A 15,335-nucleotide genomic window follows, 5' to 3' on the forward strand; every position below is an offset into this window, starting at 1 on the left:
GAGCTTGTCCTCCAAGCTCTGGGACTCTATCGGAGACAAGTCCACTGCACTTACTTACACCTGCCAGCAGCGTTTTTTATACATCTTTACAGGAAACCGTTTCAGACACCCTTGTTTGTTTACTACAGGTCACTAATTTTTTCTCCCCATCTCTCTCCCTGTCTGATCTCTTCCAACTTTTTATAAACAGAGACTGGCCAACTCCAAAGCCCACACGTCACGCTTCATCAGCGCCAACTTACCTTGCAACAAGTTCAAGAACCGCCTGGTCAACATCATGCCTTTTGAGTCCACCCGTGTCTGCCTGCAGCCCATCCGTGGTGTCGAGGGCTCTGACTACATCAACGCAAGCTGCATTGACGGCTACAGGTCAGCAAAGGACTTTGATAACAAGGATTCAGGTTAAAGTGCTGACTCTGAGCTTTAAAGGACAAGGCTGAATTGTTCTACTTGTATCTTGTCAACAAATCCCATGAAAATACCAAAATCAATTGCTCTTAATGAAGATGTAAATCTTAAAAAAAAAAAAAGAAACAAGCTTGGTAGTTTCCTGAAAACAGCTGGGCACTGTAGTTTTTGGCAAACTTAACTTAAAGTAAATAAAACGTTTGTTGGGGACTATTTTCAGTGACAGATTACAGCAGGACCCAGTGCAACAGTCTGGCTCATTGATATGTTTTTAATACTTTTTGCACAACAAAGGAGAAAAAGCTGCATTAGCCTTAGCATACACAGGCAATACTTGTTGGTGGGATCCATTTATTGTTGTTTTTTTATAGGATTCATTGACTATAAGAAAATATTACCACCACCAGTATTATCTTTTGAGGGTGTTCACATCCATTTTGTGGTAAAATATTAAGGACTTTAGGCCCTTTTTATGCATAATTCCCCAACTGTAGGACAAGGCAGCAGGACAGTGATCTGAACATGCATACAAAGGAACCAGCACCCTTTTTATGGTTACACAGTGAAATAGTCACCTGTCAATCCAACTGAGCAGGTTGGACCCGACTGGGATGATGGGTATCGTATAGTCCTGGCTGGGCATTCAAGGGAAAAAATCAATTGCCTATTTAGTCACAGACTTCAACATAGACATTGAGAAGGACTTGCAACCAAATATTAAGGTTTATGTGAAATGCTTCAGTTACTTTCTGTCTGCTAAAATAGGGCCTTAATCCCACATGGTTCCTCTGATGTGGATGTAAATATCCTTAAATCAAATCTGAGAGTCATCACTTTACCCTCACAGTCATTGTTTTATTTCCAACCTTAATGTCCTGGAGTATAGAGCCAGTTCAACAAAAATTGCATCACTGTCGTAATACCTTCGGGACATCACTGAATGTGTTGGCAGTTGTTTTCTGGCATCACAGATTGTTACAGGTGTGAAAAACACAGTAGGTATTCACAGTGGACAAGATGAAAATGTATGGGAGGGGACTGAAGATGAGTCCGCAGTGAGCAGTATATCCAGTTGCACGAATTACTCCCGCCTCTGTCAATGTGGCTCTCGTCAGCTGAGCCACTACCGCTTTCACATGGAAGTTACTGCATGTCCTTGTGTGCTCTGAGTCCAAATTGCTTCCTAGAGGTAGGAAGATGAAAAGGCAGGTCTCTGTTTTATATCTAAGTACCACAGAAGAGACAGACTGAGGTAACTCCTCTGTGCTTGAAGTACACAGCGAGACGATGGATTTAGCGTGCATGAAATGCCATCACTCAGTATAGGGTTCTGCTTTATACTGGGCCATGATAGATACGACACCTCCTCACTGTCACCCCCCTAACTCCCTTCTCTTTCTCCAGTTCTGTTGTTAATGAGAAGGTGCTCCGCAGAGGCAGGCCCTCTATTGTCGCTGTGTAAATAGCATAATTGCAGCAAGAGAGTATTGTAATGAAGTGTTTCCCAAATCCCGCCCTCTGTTTTTTTCTCTCCTCCATGTTCTCTGCTGTTCTCTATTTTCCTTCCCTTTCCTTCTTTTATTTTTACCCCTTTCTATCTCTGTCTCTCTCCAGTCTTCTTAATCTGTCTCCTTTGCATCTCTTTTCACTATCTCACTCCTCCCCATCAGAATTTTCCATCCAAACATCATGGCAGACATCCGGGTGGGGACCTGTTGTGTGCACCGGCGGCACTGAGTGATTAAACCACTTTTAAAGCCCAGGCATAAATAAAAACTAAACAGGGGCCTCTAGTGCCCTTCACCCCAGCGTCTTCAAGAAAAGCCAATAATATGCTAAGCTAATGAGAGGCGAACCATTGATTCTAGCTATGCTATCAGGGGCGGGAGCCCTGGATATGCTCCGATGCATGCTGGAGTTTTAGCATTGTAATGAGGTTGAAATGAAACGCTATGTCCTCGAGCACTGCAGTCATGTGGGATGATGCAGAGAGTGCTTTGTGCTGTTTGGCAGCGCGCTCATCAGGACACTGTGCAGAAAAGTCAGTATTGTGTGATACGGTTGGAATTGTTTTTGTTGTGGCTAGGGGCTGTATTATGGGGAGGTTAGAGGGGTCCACCCTGTCAATTTGAAATTTAGCATTCATCCCCCGCTCTCAGAAGCGTTGCTTTCCCTCCCTCCTCTCCTCTCCTCTCCTTTTCTCTCCTCTCCTCTCCTCTCTTCTCCTCTCCTTTTCTCTCCTCTCCTCTCCTCTCCCCTCCTCTCCACTCCTCTCCTCTCCTTTCCTCTCCCCTCCTCTCCTCTTACTTTGCACTCTGATGACCAGCTGGAGAGAGTTGGCTCACTCTTTTCATCTCCTCACACTTTCCCTTTTTACATCCTCTGCCTCTGCTTTGTACATCTCCTCTCTTTACTTTTCATTTCTCTTTCCCCCGTTTTCATCTTTTTAATTTGATTCCTTACTCTGTTGCCTTCCCCTCCTCGTATGCCATCTCTCTCTCTCCTCTCAACCAATCTGTTGTTTCTTTATTTGTGGGAGCGAGGCCCTGAGCATATTCTAATCTCCCGGTTCCACATTAGTGCCTTGCCTGCAGCACCTTCATTAGTTGTTCAGCCGTGGCTCAGTGTGTGACTGAGTGCATGCGTGTGTGTAGTAGCGTGTCTGAATATACATGCGACTCTACTGCACTCGTATATCCGTACACCTGAATGCAAACTTACATGTGCTGCAAACATGTGAGAGTGTGTGTGCACGATCCACTTGTGTGTTTTGTGCTGGATTACGCAGCTCACTCTCATTCTGCTCAGTGCGCTGCTGCCACCTGCTGTTTGACAGAAAAACTGCTCAGCTGAACCAAAGTCACGTAGGACACCAGCACAGCTCTGGCTCAGTGGATGAGCTCATCTCCAGTATTCTGAGCATATCAAGTACTCTCTCTCTCTCTCTCTCTCTCTCTCTCTCTCTCTCTCTCTCTCTCTCTCTCTCTCTCTCTTTGCCTTAGAGAGTGGAAGGAAGAAGATGTAGGGGATCTACACAGGCTTAAATAGCTCAATGATGATGCTGGTTGCCAAGGATTATTTGCATGTTCATTAAATGTTTAGGAATTTCCCCTTGTTGGCATTACGATAGAGAAATTTTGACAAGCAGTACAAGAACAATAGGATTGTACATACTGAAGCTGAATGCTTTTAAGCAGCATTGCCTTATGGGTTTTGATTTCCTTTCCTTCAAGTTATGCCATGTAGGTGCTTTGTATAAAACCGTCCACTCAATGGATTGTTTTTTCTTTCATAGAATGAAAATGTGATAATACAGAAAGCTCTTCACAAGCCTTTGAATTTTATTTGAATACATTTAAATCTGACTGTATTTAAGCCCTTTAGGGACACCAGTTTTGCTGCATGCATTATATCTTGTGTGCTATTCAATTTTGGGGTGTGACTTGGTTTAACAGCCTCTACAGCAACAACACTCCTTTATCATTAAATCCATTTCTGGTTATTGCTTTGTGGTGCACTTTGTAATACCAGCTGTAAAATCACCATAAAGGTTATAATTATGATGTGTAATGTTTAATCTCTGCCTCCTCTATGTGGTGTTATATCTTTAGACAGCAGAAGGCCTACCTGGCCACACAGGGCCCCCTGGCAGAGACCACAGAGGACTTCTGGAGGATGCTGTGGGAGCACAACTCCACCATCGTCGTCATGCTCACCAAGCTACGAGAGATGGGACGGGTAATACACAAACACATATTGTACATGCATGCAGCACTGCAATATCACTAGAGCATTTCAGGGAAGGATAATAATGCTTATACACTCCGTCGATTCAGTTAAGCTACTGAATCACACTGCTCAAATATGAATTAATTGCAACCCTGAACAGTAACTTTGGCTGAAAGTTAACGTTCGCATCACCATGACTGAAATACATCTGGGTTGAAACTAGCATGCTACTGTGTCAAATTTGTCAATAATGATTGCTTTACAAGCTTGCTGATAATTCTGTGCATCACACAGACACTTGTTTTGGTATAAAGGGAGCTAAATAGAGATTTAAAAAAAATTGGCTGACCTTTTATAGACATACACTTCTATTTCAACATTTAACACTCCTAGTACTTAAGATAGCTTGAAACTCAAGAAGGTTTACAGTTTAGTTTCAAAATAGCAAACGTAACCTTGAAGAAAATGTGATAATAAGTTAGATGAGAAAATCAATCCCACTCTCACAACTCTTCTTTAAATATAAAGCTAGAGCCAGGAGACAGTTAGCTTAGCTTAGCAAAGCATAAGGACTGGAAAAGGGGGCAACAGATAGCCTGGCTGTGTCAGAAGTAACTTTATTCCATGTCACAATGTGGATTTAAATGTAATATACATTTATAATGCATATGTGATTGTTTTAGTGAACAGAAATGTTATGCAATGTCAACACACTATTTCATTTGTTTTTTGTCTCCTCCATAATGATAATAATAGACAATAGACAATAAAAATGTGGTCACCAAAAAAGTATTGTATTACAGTATCTTGTTGCATGTCATTTAATTAAGGCAAAAATGCCAAAAAAGTACGGTAGGTAGGCTGATTTTTTTTTTGGGAAAGAGCCACACTGGCTATCCTCCCCTGTCCCCAGTTTTTATTACAAGCTATGCTAACCAGCTGCTGGCACCAGCTTCATACATTTGGGACAGATATGTAAGTGGTATCAATCATCTCATCTAACTCTCAGCAAAAGTAAAAACAACCAGTACGCATATCTCCCTTCAAACTAATCCTTTAAGGATAAAAAAAAATGTGTTCCCTCATCTTAGTAGCAGTTTGATTTAATCCATAATATCTTTGACTGAGTTGTTTTTTTTGTGATCATACAAGTGATTCTGACAGCACTCGACTGTATTTCATAGCTTTTATCACCCTCTCATCCACATCCACACTTTATGAAGAAACGCCCTCATGCATATCATCTTTGTAGTTTAGAACAAAAACAAATGATGTCCTTATTTTGACACCTAAAATGAATCAGACAGTATTTCAAAACCACATTTGTCTCTCTGCAGTTTACTTTTGTAAGCAGAAACCTTCTCATGACTCAAAATGACTAATAACTTACAGAAAAACGCACTAATAATACCCTGCGCTTGTGCACTAGGCAGGCATTATGTAAAAGTCTATTTTTTTCCCAGAATGTGGTAAAAGATTCTTCAAAAGTAAGTACTTAAAAATGTGCCTCCCTTTTCTTTTGTAGGAGAAGTGCCATCAGTACTGGCCAGCAGAGCGTTCAGCCAGGTATCAATACTTTGTGGTGGATCCAATGGCTGAGTACAACATGCCCCAGTACATCCTCAGAGAGTTCAAAGTCACAGATGCCAGGGTATGTTGGATTCACTGTGTGTGTGTGTGTGTGTGTGTGTGTGTGTGTGTGTGTGTGTGTGTGTGTGTGTGTGTGTGTGTGTGTGTGTGTGTGTGTGTGTGTGTGTGTGTGTGTGTGTGTGTGTGTGTGTGTGTGTGTGTGTGTGTGTGTGTGTGTGTGTTCGTATGTGTCGATGTCTTGGTGGGAGGGAGGTTGATTGGCATTTTACGCAAATATAAGCATCCAACCCAAATCCATCCTAATTTTAGATCTTCATACAGATGCTAACAGTCGCGCTAAGTGTTACGAATTATAGCGGCTGTGATTTCAAGGTAGAGATGATCACAAAGCATCCCGTGTTATTTCTCCTGACAGGCTTGCATCAAGTGAATGCACTATCAAACATGTTAGCCCAGATTTAGTAACAATATGCGTGCTTTATGGATCGTGCGTGCGTGTTTGTGTGTGTGTTCCGAGTTCACTGTGGAAATACATGAAAAGCATAGCCTGCAATCCCCGAGGGCCAGTACTGCAACTCCCTGTGATGCAGTAGTTTCAATGGGCTATAAATATACTTTACTGTCATCAAAAGGCCCACAGCACAGCACTCTAATCCCACATCCACTCCTTCCACATATATATATATATGTATCTATACATTCAGCATGTGTATTTACAGCGAGGTTGATTTAGAAATGGATTCCTAAGATGCACAACATTTAATTCTTACATGCTGACATCACAGTGCTGTCACGTGTGGGACTCCATGTTGCAGTGAAGTGTCTGTCAGTCCTGGACCTCGAGTGCCACATCCCTGCTGGTTTTCTCTTCTGCCAGGTCCTCAGCTTTAGTCATATTGCGTCCCAGGTGTAAATTAGATGATCCAATGGTTTCTGTGAAAACCAGCAGAGTTAGAGGACATTGACTCAGAAGCTGTGCTGTGGTGTTTTCTTTTTTTGGTTGAGTGTTAATATTACAGTGAAGTCGGCAGAGAGAGATGTATGAAGCACAAACCGCAAAGTACATCTGAGTGTTATTTGCTCATCTCTAACGTTTGCTTATACTTAAACGCCTTATTTGCTGCCCCTCAGGACGGCCAGTCCAGAACAATCCGCCAATTCCAGTTCACCGACTGGCCCGAGCAAGGAGTGCCAAAAACTGGAGAAGGCTTCATTGATTTCATTGGACAAGTGCACAAAACCAAGGAACAGTTTGGACAGGACGGACCAATCACTGTACACTGCAGGTAAGGAGGACATGTGACGCCATCAGTCCGGGTGACTACTTCAAAGCGTTGTACGTTCTGTAATGGTTATTAGGATTCTCTCTGCAGTTTCAAATGGCATAGTACCTCTGTTCAACATGCACACAAGTACAAGCATTCATGAGAATAACTTCAGATCATTTCAGATTTCCTGTTATTCTCTGCAGTTAAATCCTACAACACATTTAAGATCATCATGTGTTACACTCTTTTTCATTTGCTGTATTTTGTTATACTAGAGGTTCGTTCAGTTTTTATTTGTTTTTGACAAAATGCTCTTTGACCTAGGTATGCTATAAGATAAGATGTACGCATAGAGAAAAAAAATAGGTTTTATAATTCATGTTTGACTCTCATCCCAGTACATTTATTCATACAATCACATTCTAGGTGGGCTTTCTTATTCAGATAAATACATTTTGAACTATACAGTCAAAAAGAGTTAGACAGGATATGTTATAAAGACTCCTTGTGTGTGCGTTTGCTTTTCAGTGCCGGGGTGGGCAGAACCGGAGTCTTTATCACCCTCAGCATCGTGCTGGAGAGGATGAGGTACGAAGGAGTGGTCGACCTCTTCCAGACAGTGAAGACACTTCGCACCCAGCGGCCTGCCATGGTGCAGACCGAGGTGAGAACAGACATTGTTTATACTCAAGTGTCCCACAGTGACAGGATGGTATTCCAAAGTCAGTATTGAATATTTTTATGCTGTAAACTTGATGTTATCTGGTAAATGTCCTTTTTTGACTTCTTCAATAGAAGTTTTAGAGTTTCATCTGAAATCCTGTAGCAAACTCAACCTGTTTAATCACAGAGGGCCAGCGTCAAATGTTCCACACTTTCACAATTGATAAATACATGATAATAAGGCAAAGCATCTTAAAACGCTAATTAAAAAGACAATGAGTTCATCAACATTTTAGGATTAAAAAAAGTTAGATTGCTCAAATTTAGATTATCGACACTGAGTAAACACTTCATTAGTGCAAAGTCTAAACTCTAAAGTTGTTTAATTACTTCTAATGTCATAAACTCAGAATTACATAATGGTGGTTAAGCTCACCATGCATCACTTAAGGACATTAGCAAAATTGAACAGAAGTATTGTCTATGTAACAGCAGTGAGAGTCAACAAATCTTTTCCACTGACAAAAAAAACATTACAAGCTTATTGTTGAGAAGCTCCGTGTCACCTGAAAAGCAGGAGGCACTGTGAAAGCATGCACAGAACTGACTAGCTACCCAAAATACATACAGCCCAACATCTCAAATACTGTACGCCCCAAGGGGCTTTACAATCGGTATAGAATACGAGAAGAGAATCCCTCTTTCAGGACAGATGTGCAACAGCTGTCGTGTGTACAGAGCAGACCAGAATAGTAAAATTCCAGGTTTGTATGTGATATTCCAGACATGCATGCAGACTTTCTTACTGAGGCTTCTTCTTCTCTCCAGGACCAGTACCAGTTGTGCTACAGGGCAGCATTGGAGTACCTGGGGAGCTTTGACCACTATGCAACATAACCACTCCCGACGAGCAGCCTCCCTGGTCAAACCTCTCAGGAGTGTGCCAAGTGTCCCATTTCAGCCACCATCCACTCACTTGACCCCTTAAAACCCGACCCCTTGCAGCTACCGAAGGGGAGTAGAAAGGGACGCGCTTGCTGACCCCGTGACGGGTTCAATCAATCAAAGAGATCCACGCCAACTTAACCAACCACATGAGATTTTGCTTTTGAAATAATAACAGAAACATTACAATGACTATGACAAATATGACAACTCTTGTACAGATGTGACAGTGCACACCGGCAACTCGCCTCTCTGCTCTGTCTAAGCCAAACCTCCCTGATTGTCAAAGGCTACTGGTAGCACTAAGAGAGCACTCTCTCTGTTTTCTTGTTAATTTTATTGTCAATATTATGATTCATTATGTCAAATGTTATTGTTTAGTATATTTGTTATTTTTAATAATCATTTTAACATCAGACATTTCTTTTGTCTTAAACTGCCCAGCCTGGGGCGTGCATTTTTTTCATAATTGGTACTTTTTTTATTTTTTATTTTATTTTTGGGTACTTTAGCACAAGGGACATGTATTTTTAACACGTCCCTAGATACTAATACAGGAGGACCACTGTTCTCTGAGCTGCTGTCAGATTTCTTTTATCACATGACATTATTGTTTTATTCATTATATGTGTCATAAACACGGTGTTTGGTCTTACTCAGTTCAATTACTCAAAAAAAATTGCCTTTTCACTTGCCGTTTTGGATTTCTTAAAAAAAATCAGCTATGAGAAAACTGATTTCAGAGCACACACTCGCTAAAGTTTGGCTTGTAAATGTGGTAGCTAATTATAAAACAAGAAGTGAATTAGCTAACAAGCTACTAAATCGGAGCTGTACAGAGACGGAAAGCACATGATTTCTACGTGTTTCTTTTTTGTTTTTCATCAGAAGCCTATGGCATTGAGGCCTTCATGCTCCACAGCGGAGAACTTACCCGAGGAAAACAGACTTTTGTACCCAAAGGCTAGTTGACAGAATATAAACTCCCTGATCTCTGAATAAAGTTGCTCTTCAAGTCCCTCCCATCTCCTCGCTGCCCATTAGCCTGGTCAGGTTGCTGGAGTTGAGCCACACAGACCCAAAGGAGCAGAAGTGGTTCATATGGGCTGCGGAGTAGAGCCATCAACGCTGGCACCTGTACAGAATCAACCATTCCTACCAGAGGGAAAGAGACACGGCCCTTTGGACTGAAACCCGATATTATTTTATACAGAAATAGACCTATAAATATATATATATATATATATATATATATAATTATGATTGATTATATATATGTACAATTACTCATAGATATATACACAGCTTCAAAAGTATATTGTTAAAAAGGAATAAATCTGCTGATCTACCAACTCTAGAGACACTGCAGAGAGCCTGCTGTCCTATGCCACATCTCCACTGCATGGTATGGCACGGCTCGTTTCAACTTGACTCACCCTTTTCTTATTTTTCATTAGCAAAAGTTGTGGATAGTACCTGGTACCTGGTACTGTTTTATGGTACTACCTCGGTTGAGGTTCCAAGTGAGCTGAGCTGAAACTAAAAGGTGGAGTTAAAACACTGCAGACCACTGATCGGTCAGAGAGAATCATCAAAAGCGTGACACAGGACATCCTGCACAAACCCGCCATGTTTTTAAATAGCCAGAGAGTGTGTATTAATGGAAACACTGTTGTATCTACTGTACTACCATAGTAACTTCTACAGCTGGTTGTCCGTCTGAATGAGGAAAAACAGCACAACCCCCACCCCACCCATCTAAATGGAAGACTCCTCACCCGATCGCACCACTCAAGCACACATCTCCCACACGAGCCGCAGGAGGGGAGCGTCTGATTGTGAGAGGCCTAAACATTGTGGCGGTGGCGGCGGTGGTGGTGGGAGGGAGGGGGGACTTGAAAAAGCTGGCTGAAAACTACAATGTTCATTTTTACCTTGTGAATGCTTAGTGCTGTAGGGGTTCAATCTGTTGTACACACAGTCTGTTTTCTATTTGTTGATAAAGAACTGGAATTTAAAAATAAACTGTTGATGAAAAAGAAAAAACATTGATGTTAATAAAGTTACATAATTGGGTTTTTGTACAAATCTTGGCTTCTGACGCTTTGTTTCTTGATCCTGTTTACAAAATGTGAATGCATGTGCGTGCGTGCGTGCGTGCGTGTGCAGGAGTGTAGCTAGGAATTCTGAAGGCTTTCTGCCACATTTCACAGTCTCTAATGGTCATGCTCAGTTGCCATGGAGATAGCTTAGTTGTTGTAACTTATTTTTGAGGTAATTTCAGCGAAGACATTTTTGGTATTTGCACATCACATATTTCTATGGTGCAATCAGAATGCAATTATAATCAAAGTCTTGGACTGTTTGTTTATGTTGCCACGGAAACAGCCGCTAAATAGTACACTGTATTTAATGTAAATTTATGGAACTGTCCAAATTCCTGGTGTGAAATGTATCCACTTTACAGCGCCCTCAAAATGTCCCACAATGGACTTAAAATGTAATATCCACTGCTAACAGGCCCACAATGCAATGCATCTCCTTTTATAGATACAATTAATTAAAGTAATGCGATACTACACTTGTGAGCGAGGTGCAAAATAATAATTTTTTAAAACGTTTGAAATCAAATGGTTGCTCGCTATAGAGTTTAATACTCAGATAGAGGAGGGCTTAGTGTTTAAGGACACTAATGTTGTCATGGAGAAGCCACTGTCAATCAAATCAGATGAAACCGCACCATGCAGAACTGATGAAGCAGATGTGTTTTATAATTAATCATATTAGCCAGATATCAGACAGAACTGTCAACTTGCTACACTGTTTTCATCTCCAGTCTGTCATTGGCTGCACTCTACCTGATGTCCATGGGGGAGAGGATTCAAATTCCCCTAACCAAACCACAAGAGACTTCTGGTCTGAATTGGCTTTTCCGAAAATGTATTTCTAACAGTGAAACGAGTCATTTTGTCCATTATTTATCCAGCGTTTTACAGCCACAACAGTAGCGACCATATACTTTGGTAGCAACACATTAGGCTACAGGGAAGCACACTAAGATGAATAGCATGTCAGTGTGAGGATCTGGACCCGGGCAATAATAATATAATATCTAAAGATGATTTTAGCTCATTTGAACTTAAATGTTATACAAAAACAAAGTTTTTAGGTGCTTTAATTACAATTTTTTCAATGGCTTTTTTTCACTACACCAGTAACTTTCTATAGGTGTGTGTATCCATGCAAGTGTGTGTGCCTAAAGCAAGACTTCATTATCTTTAGTCCCCTCGGTAACTTGCTAGTAACCAAAAAGAAAAGTTGGGATTAATGTATGTGTGGAAAAAGCTGCAGTGTTTGGGTTTTGTATATATATATATATATATATATATATATATATATAGTGTGACATATGGAAGGGATGTTCATTAAAACATGGAGTTAAACAGGTTCCAGATGGATTTGTTGTTGTGGTAATATGCTGAAGAGGATGAATTATTTCCAGACAAAAGCACAAACAGGATACAAAGTTGGATTTAAGGGGTAATTACTGTAGATGGTTTATACTTTAGTGCTGTTGCGTATTATATAGTTTTCCTCTTGATTTGATTGTGTACTTAGCTCTCAACCACGCTGCAGAAAGTCACACCTTTAACGATGCTGTTGCTCTTTTGTGTTATGATAATAATACGGATGCATTGCTGTTCTTTTCTGTTGTGCAGAGTGGGCCTTAATTATAGCAGTCATAATATTTTTATGTTTATGAAAGCTTATGGTTTGGTGACAGTTTTGTTCCTTTTTTAACACGTATCGAACTTTGTTTTATTGCTAATTCTTATCAGTGATAGTGAAGTGTTATTTGTGTAAAATGGAATTTTGCTTGTAGCATTTTACAAAATGTTGTTTTGGATCCCACAGAACCAACTGACATTGTGGCTGTATGAACTCTCTCTGAACTGGATTTTTTTCTCATTCAGTAGTATTAACTATATCTAGCCTGCTGCTTTTCCTTAATTCCCATCTTACTTGACTAAGAAACAGCGCCGCTCAGTGACCTGTTATCAAGATCCTTTGGAGATACCATGAGTAATCCGATTGGGTAAGGAAATTAGAAAACATATGGTTGACTAATCTACATTGCAGTGTATCATGATGCTGAGTTGTGTGTTGTGTCTCATAGAGATGATGCACAATCTGCCCAAGATGAAGAAGACCTCGGAGGTGAGTTGCTCTGCTTGAAGATTAAAGCCCAGTTGGAGGATTTGCTCTCCGACCGCCACCTGGCAGAGGACGGCTTCCTACTGAAACATGTGCAGAAGAACAAGCAGGGCTACGTCAGTCTCAAACTCCTCACTTGTTTGAAAAAGGTAAAAAAAAAAAAACCTCCCACTTTGGTCCTTACAATAGCAAGATTTTGTGTACTCTCTGTGGTCTTTACCAGTTGTTGTTTGAATGAAAACAATCTAGCAAAATGCAAACAAAAAGCTGAAGTTGCTACTGTTTGTCACAGATAAAGGCCCTGACCACCAACTGGTACATGACTCTAGCAGGAGCAGAGTACTCAGAACTTTTGGAGGTGAATGATGAATGCACCAAAGTGAGGCGGATAGAGCCGCTCCCCAAATGGCTCCTGTGTTCCCCCACCACCAAGCTCCTTCTCGTCTGGAACATTTCTGTGGAGAAAACTACTGGAGAAGACGACGCGGCCCTCAAGGAAAGGATCCTCCAAAAGTTCAGCGCTCATGGCAGCATTTCTTCAGTCTGGATCCTGCATCCTGACAAAGAGCTTCCCAAGGAGCTGCAGTGCTACGCCAAGCGTCACAAAGAGCTCGGCCATCATTTGTGTGCAGTGGTGAAGTTCGATCATTTGGAGGAAGTTCGTAAGGCCTACAACGCCCTTAAAGCAGAAGAGAAGAAGTCTTACAGCAAGGGCATGCGTGTGGTACCTTTGGGGTTCCAGTCAATGCATCACATTACCCAGGACGAACCATCAGAGGAAAACAACGAGGACCAACCCGGGGACACACTTTCACAGGAAAATCCACTTGAAACCTCCAAGGATTCAGTCCAGGAGGAACCGTCTGCGCTAGTAAAGGTTTCTGACGAGACTCCAGAGACATCTCAGCCCCAGAAGTGCCCGGATAACTCAATACAAAGAACCTTTGAGCAGTTCTCCACCGGCTGTTACGGCCAGCCCATCTTCGGTTTTCATCAGAGGTTCATTAAGAGGAACTGGTGCTCTGGAGACTGTGACAAAGAGAATTCTCTGAGCCCCTGGGTGCTGAGGCGCAAATTTGAAGCCAGTACATTAAACCCCAAGGTGGCCGGGCACGTGAGTGAGGCCTGCCTGGCGCAAAGCGTTTTGCGTCAGCCCAGAGGCCCTGACGGCACCAAGGGCTTTCAGAGCAGAGGGAAGCTGCTGAAGCTCAAACATTCCCTCGGCAGTATTAACACCACCTGTTCTGATTAACAGGGGCAGATTTGTGAAGCAACAACAAGCTACGAGATTTTATAAGCTGATGAAGGAAATAAAATATTTTTTGCATTAAACAGAAAAAAAGCTGTTTAGGTTTTGCTCTCTCTATTGGGGATAAATAGTTTTTTTTCTGGGTTACATGTAGTTGTAAACCACTGACAGATGGGGGCAGCATTTAGCCGTGTTCACAGCTGTGTTATTTTAGACCCTCACTTTGTCCTTGTCAGACTGTAGTTGCTCAGGAAGTAAATATGCTACAAAGCATGTAAATAGACTACAACACATATTAGCTGGAGGTACAAATTGGTACACAAACTGAGGTGTTTAAGTGCTGAAGTAAAAATGTCTCAGAATCCCTAGGCCTTTCTTTTTTTAGAAACACCATTGGCCTCAGCACTCAGCGCATCTGGTCACAACTGCAAATTGCAATGTATATTGTTCTTGGGCCATGATGGATTTACCTTGTTACCACTTTCTCCAAGAAAGAGGTGTTGTCTTTCAACATGAAACGCTGAAAAAAAGCCCTCATTGTCCCAGTGCATCTTTTTCACAAATGCCTGTTTAGGTTTTGGTTCTCTAAAAAGTACTTTTCCATTCTTTGAGATGACATTTGGCTGAAGGCTACTAGTCCAATCATCGAACCACATCTTGTGCAAGACGAGTGAAGTAGCAACATTTTGTGCCTTATTTCCAGACTTTCTAATGACACCTCAACTGGAATGGTGTGTTTATAGTGTTACTGATTGAGGGCTTCCTTAAAAATCTTGCCCAAACCTAAACAAAATGTGTTTCTTCACTCATCCACGCCCAGTGGAAAAGATTCAGTTCGATGTGTATAGGATTCTATCAGATTCAAATTGGAAACATACTCTGCTGTTTTTTTTCCTCTTGTATATGTATGCTGAATGTCAGACTGTCTTCATGACTGATGTAACCTTAGCTGCTGAGTGAGACTTTGCATTGTATACGGATCAAGTGTTTCACTCATATTGTCTCTGACTTGGTTTAGCAATTAACAGCTGTTGGACTTGTATTTCAGCAAAGGCTGGTCTATGAAAACTTTACACATCTGTGAACAATGTGTATGAAGTAGAAATGTTCCTGCCCGATGTCAGGAAATGTTTCTGTGTTGATAGTTCCTTTTCAAGGCTAGAAAAGCACGATATCCTCTGCGAACTGGAAGCCATTATGCATTTACATAAACTCCTCTAGCCAATAATTGGGGGGTATGTCAAACAAGTTAGTTGTAATAATTCTCG

The 15,335-nt window shown here is 41.4% G+C and overlaps 2 protein-coding genes across 4 annotated transcripts in view; both read left to right on the top strand.

The window, feature by feature from the left end:
* Window positions 1-10,467, top strand: part of LOC310957627 (receptor-type tyrosine-protein phosphatase F) — a 166,785-nt gene extending 156,318 nt beyond the window's left edge. For all 3 annotated transcript variants that reach the window (XM_083928273.1, XM_083928272.1, XM_083928274.1), the window contains 6 exons: window positions 191-369; window positions 4,020-4,146; window positions 5,663-5,788; window positions 6,859-7,013; window positions 7,524-7,659; window positions 8,487-10,467. In XM_083928273.1, the coding sequence (XP_083784399.1) occupies window positions 191-369; window positions 4,020-4,146; window positions 5,663-5,788; window positions 6,859-7,013; window positions 7,524-7,659; window positions 8,487-8,555 (792 nt within the window). In that variant the 3' untranslated portion in view covers window positions 8,556-10,467. The remainder of the gene's footprint in view (window positions 1-190; window positions 370-4,019; window positions 4,147-5,662; window positions 5,789-6,858; window positions 7,014-7,523; window positions 7,660-8,486) is intronic.
* A 2,215-nt stretch (window positions 10,468-12,682) lies between these two features.
* LOC310957852 (la-related protein 6-like) lies at window positions 12,683-14,070 on the top strand (the record flags this gene model as incomplete). Its single annotated transcript, XM_083928586.1, has 3 exons — window positions 12,683-12,699; window positions 12,781-12,967; window positions 13,111-14,070. 3 exons carry the CDS (start codon window positions 12,683-12,685, stop codon window positions 14,068-14,070), a joined length of 1,164 nt encoding a protein of 387 aa, XP_083784712.1.
* Window positions 14,071-15,335: the final 1,265 nt, after the last annotated feature.

This window comes from Echiichthys vipera, assembly GCF_963691815.1.
Source record: "Echiichthys vipera genome assembly, chromosome: 15".
Lineage (NCBI taxonomy): Eukaryota > Metazoa > Chordata > Actinopteri > Perciformes > Trachinidae > Echiichthys > Echiichthys vipera.